The sequence below is a fragment of the Malania oleifera genome, chromosome 1 (genome assembly GCF_029873635.1).
Source record: "Malania oleifera isolate guangnan ecotype guangnan chromosome 1, ASM2987363v1, whole genome shotgun sequence".
NCBI classification, from domain to species: domain Eukaryota; kingdom Viridiplantae; phylum Streptophyta; class Magnoliopsida; order Santalales; family Ximeniaceae; genus Malania; species Malania oleifera.
Window position 1 is genome coordinate 58,981,989 of NC_080417.1, and position 5,551 is coordinate 58,987,539.

At 35.6% G+C, this 5,551-nt stretch overlaps 1 protein-coding gene across 1 annotated transcript; it reads right to left on the bottom strand.

Moving 5' to 3' along the window:
• Positions 1–1,175: 1,175 nt before the first annotated feature.
• On the bottom strand, positions 1,176–1,754 carry LOC131164968 (uncharacterized). Its single transcript, XM_058122579.1, has one exon. It carries the CDS (start codon positions 1,752–1,754, stop codon positions 1,176–1,178), a length of 579 nt encoding a protein of 192 aa, XP_057978562.1.
• Between the last annotated feature and the right edge of the window lie 3,797 nt (positions 1,755–5,551).

A 5,551-nucleotide genomic window follows, 5' to 3' on the forward strand; every position in this document is an offset into this window, starting at 1 on the left:
CAATGCGAAGCAATATTTTTCATTTGCAGAAAAATTAAATGTTAAACCATTAGCTTCTCTGTTTGGCTTCAGATATTTGTAGATATTCACACTGACGAAATCAGGAGTTGAAGGCAAGGCAAATGTAAAGAACAAGAAGAGATTGTGAAAGAGGAAGCATAACTCTCAGGTTTCTTGAAACTGAGAAATAGTGCAGAAGACAAGGTGCTTTCATTGTTCTGAGTTCTTGAACAGATCCCTTGAAGTTTAATTCTTTGTTCTGTGGCATTCAGCAGCCCATTTGAGGATTCGTGTGGGCATACGTCTTAGTTGCTGCTTGTTGTGTGGTGGTTTTTACCTTGCAAGCTTTCAATTGTGCTCTGATATCATGTCAAGCTTTGTATGAACTGAAAATTACTTCTCTTCAAGACAAATACAGAATACATGATTGTATTTATACAACACAAGAAACAAGAAAAAAGAAACTTAACTATTTATGATAACTAATTAAAAACTATATTAACTAACTCAGCTTCTCCTTTTCTAAGTTAGCCTTGGATTTTAGATCCGGTTGTTCAATCCATGAGACAATATTCCAACACATCTATCCCATCTATTTAAAAAAGCTCATCTTTTAATTTTAAGAATGCCCAATAAAAAATATACTAGTTCTAATAACATGAACATAAGATCAGCTGCTTCCTTCTCTGCACCCTCACTGCTTATTTTGATTTCTTTTTTGCAGTGTTTATGTTGCTTAATTGGGGGTTATATATATATATATTCACGCGTGGACATATCATTTCTTTTGGACGCATGAAAAAAAGATAAAAAAAATAATACGTGCAAGCTTTGACATAATGAACTGAATGCATTGGCAGCAAGCATGAGTTTCAGTATATATGTATATCTACATATATACATAAAAATTAAAAACAGGAAAAAGAATGGAGTATGTACGTACATCAAGGAGTGGCTTCAATTCAACATATTCTCCAGCACCGATCTATACATACATATATATATATATATGTTATATACTCATACATATATATATATATATATATATGTTATATACTCATACATATATATATATATATATATATATAAACCTTGAGAAGATATATAATATATATGCATGTTCAATTCGGTCACTGCCTTCACATAAATTAATCAAGACCCTTACGTACATGCATTTAAGAAGCCATTGATAATGTCAAGGGCATTTCACTCTCATGCGATGCGAAGGAATTATTGTTGTCGGAATTGCTGGACGACGTTGAGACGGTGCTTTGGTTTATGCTTTTGGTTTCCGGCGGATTGTCGTGCCCATCTTGGAGTGGACGGTGATCCCCCACCACCACTGCGCCTCCGAAATGAACGCGCCTTGCTCCCGTTCCAGGCGAAACCACCGGCGAATCCTCCTCATCCCCGCTTGGCCTGCCCTCCTCCGGCGGAGGAGCATCCCCAGTACTCATTGCGTTTGCAACATTAATGTTATTCCCACCGTTACCGCCGCCGGCGCCCCCACCAGTGCCCCCACCGCCTGCCCTACCTCCGCACAGTTGGGAAAAGACGCGGTATAGGAAGGTGAGAAACCAGAAGAACCAGGGAAGGCATACGAGGGAGACCCCGGCAACGGGAAGCCACGGTCTGGGTTCGGGAAAGATAATGTAGACGGAAAGGAAGATGCCGCCGGTTAGAGTAGCGGCGAGTAAGATGGAGGAGACGAGCCATACCAAGCAGCTACCGGCCCTTGGGTCGGTTAAAGGCATTTGGATGTGTATAAATAATCAGAAGGTATGTACGTAGACTATACTAATTAATTAATTAGGCTGAATCAAATTCACGGGGCGTCTAATGGGATTGATTCGTCCTTCTCATCGTCCATTTCGCCGGTGGCCGCGTCGAGGTTGCATCTGTTCATGCATGGAACAATTCAGTTAATGAATTAAGAAAGCAACATTATCTTCGGCGTGGAGAAAGAAAATATTAATGATGATCCATGCATGCATGCGAGCGATCATGAGACGATGGGTTGTCCGGCCAGCTTAATTCGATCTGTTCAGGGCAGCCAGCATGTTGCAGGAGAGAGGGTTGAGATGATGGGTGGTGGACGCGTTCAAAATTAGTTCACGTAAAACATGCGTGCTTTCTTTTTCCGCCAAAGAAAAACAAGGCCCACACTCCACATGATGAAAAAAATATTAAATACAGCAGATGAATACATCCATCTTACATGATTTTGCCATGTGTAGAAAAAAAATTTCTGAATTAATTAAGCACGCATATATGGCGAAATCATAATAAATCCGATATATACACCCATTCTATCTAATAATTTTTCCCAAGATGAGATGGGGAGATTGAGAGAGAGAACAGGCTGTCTAAATTGATTAAATCAGCATATATGACAAAATCATAATAAATCTGATTTGTAAATCCAATGTATCTAATAATTTTTCCCAACATGAGAGGGGGAGATTGAGAAAATTCTTGCAATGCGTATAACTAAGAACATGACTGTAAGCATTAGAACCAATCAGTTCACTCCACGTAGCTTAATTTTCAATTGAAAACCTGATTATTGGTGAGGAATTATTAGATAGATCAGGTGCATACATTGGATATGTTAAACCTTGATATGCATCGATAACCCACAATCTAACAACTTAAACTTTTAGATAAAGTGAAAATTTAACATGGTATTAGGGTCGGTTTTCAAGAGAGGTCTCGGGTTCTAGTCTTGTTGCCCGCATTTATTGTGTGGTGCTTAAAAAAATTATTATGTTCCCTATACTGAGTGTTATTTATAGTGTGTTTATCTCTCCAACTTTAATAGGCCGGATATATCTTGATTTCACCATATATATAAAAAATTATCTAATTTAATTATAAACACACATATGGCGAAGTTAGATTAGATTGGGCCGATATATCTAATAATTTTTTTCAGATTTATTCAACTTTAATTTACCTCCCCAATATTAAATATGGAAATTAATTCTTAAACAAATAGCTCAAAATATCATTTTCATTTAAAGAGAAAAATGAAAAAAACTACATTGATTGACTTATTGCAAATTTTTTATCAATTTTTTTCTCAACAAATTTTAATAATTTGCACCTTATATCAATAGAAATTATTTGAAGATGTGTATCATAAAAGAGGCATAATTGATATCAAATTATTTGCAAAATAGTGAAATTATAAGTTAGTTTTGTCCGTATAATATTTTCAATTGATACAATTAAGGATCTATACTATTTAAAATTATGCAATTAAATTTTCATTCAACATAAACTAATAGTGTTATAAATTTTGTAGAGGTGAATATAAATTTTAAAACTAATTTATACTGACTAGGATTAATGTAACTTGATTTAAACACAATTCTTCAAATAAATATTTATTAAATCCATTTATAAAACTATAAGAGCTGTGGGTGTTGTATGTTCGACTGTGTTTTGAAACAATGTGCAGAAAAGCTGTCAATAACATAACATAATTTAATGCAGAACAACTAGAGTGCTAGAGAGAGGCGCAGAGAGAGAGAGAGAGAGAGAGAGAGAGAGAGAGAGAGAGAGAGAGAGAGGTACTGGACTGGTTTAAAAAAGGAGGGAAAGGGGCTATGTTTTGAAGGGCTTTTCAAGGGTTTGAAGAGAGATGAATCCAAAATAATGGCAGGTAACACAGACCTGAGTACAGGCACAACCCGAAATAATGGGAGGTAACACAGACCTGAGAGTAGTGGCACGTCGGATGAGATCTAGGCTCTGGAGTAAAAGGCTGTGTTTTGGGGATCCTTCTGCATGCAAAGACTATGGGGAGATTTGTTGTTGCTAGCTGGTTATGGCTTATGGAAGATGGGTTAGGGGAGGGGCTGTGTTAATTTGGTGTTTGGTTTTTGTGCAGAATTTTTTCTAAGACATGCCTTCATCACCAGTAAGATTTTTTTTTTTTTTTTTCCGTAAAATATGGTGACAATTATCCCCCTTTTTTCAATTATGACGTTTTGTTTGTTCTAGATTATTTTATTCGTTGTAGATAATTAAGAACAATTAAAAATTTGTTGTCTTGCATGTGAAATCACGAAATGGCCGATGCTTTGTTTTGTTGTGAAGAAAATTTGATCAAGAAAAGAAAGGAAATTCAAATTTAATTTTGAAAATCATATATTTTCTGTCGTTTGGTAGTTGCTAAACAATGGTTTTTGAGGCTAAAGCAAAATAAAGCTAACGTTGAAGAGTGGTGATAGTCAAAACTTGTTATTACATTGTGTTTTTTTTTTTGGGTGCTTCCTAGTTGTTGGTGTTTTTAAGGTAAGTTTGCTGGAAAATTTAAGATTAATCTATGGCAACAATATTTTTCATGCATGATGCAGTACAACTTTCTGACAAGCATGAAACCAAAATTTTGGAGTGATTTCATATCCAAGGAAAATATGAAAGCTATAATTGGTTGCTTTCGTGGGAGATTGATCCAAATGAATCTATCTAGTAGATTAGGCAAATTAATCCACCATGCAATGTGAGACAAATGAATGCCATGTCCTCGAGGGATTCATTCAAGATGATATATTTTGTGATGGAAAAATTTTCCATCTTTCTTCCAATATTATGGTTAAAACATGCTAGTCATAATGCAAATCTTCTAGAATGAAGTCTTATAACAACTAAATAAATAAGCGTATCCGTGTAACTGGTTGTGATAATTGTCTTACTCTTACTTCAATTTGTTGAGTTCTATGGCCTTGCGGCTTCTCATGAACATTTCATTTTTTGACCTTGAATTGGAAGTAACTGGAATTTAGTTACTTTGTTTGCCTTGTAGTGGACATTTGCCTTTATATAAACCTCCTTTTTCTAACCTGTAATATAATATGTTATAAGAAACTCAAATTAGATAATGATTTCATTCTTAAACAGTGAGACTAGGATTAAAGTGAAAACATGAGACTCATTGGTAACTTATCTTGTGTTTGTGCCTCATTGATCTTACAAATAGTTTTTTTGTTTCATTTTCCTTCCATTTCTTGAAAGTGTTGTCTTTTTCTTCATTTTCTCACCTACCTCTCTCCTTATTGCTTTCTTTAACTTACCTGGAAGGAGCCTTGCTAGAGGCGGTAGTATGGGCTCATAGTGGGTTGTTGGCCACGAATTAATTAAAGCCCTCAATCAGCTACAACACATTGGTGTATGCTTTCATGTACGTGTTATCTTATATCAATTATCCATATAATCATCTACACGCTCCCTCTTGTACTAACTAGCATGCAATGGCATGTGGACATGGAATATTCAGTTAGGTTTAATGCCTTGCATGTGCAAGTCCTGGTTTCTAGCACAATAGTGAATCCTTATAACCCCTTTCTCACCTCATATCCCTTATTTCCCTTCGAAAGTGGATACCAAAATCCACTCTCTACTTCTGCCATGATTATGGACATACCAATATATTCATAAAGTTATCTAACTTCTTCTTTTTAGGCCTCTCCATTATTGCCCATCTCATCTTCTTTGACATTGTAATTATTAACAAATGCCTAGTCTTAATAAAGAAACCATTAAA

Coding starts and splice junctions, on each gene's coding strand:
- LOC131164968 (XM_058122579.1), bottom strand. CDS start 1,754: ATGCCTTTAACCGACCCAAGGGCCGGTAGCTGCTTGGTATGGCTCGTC.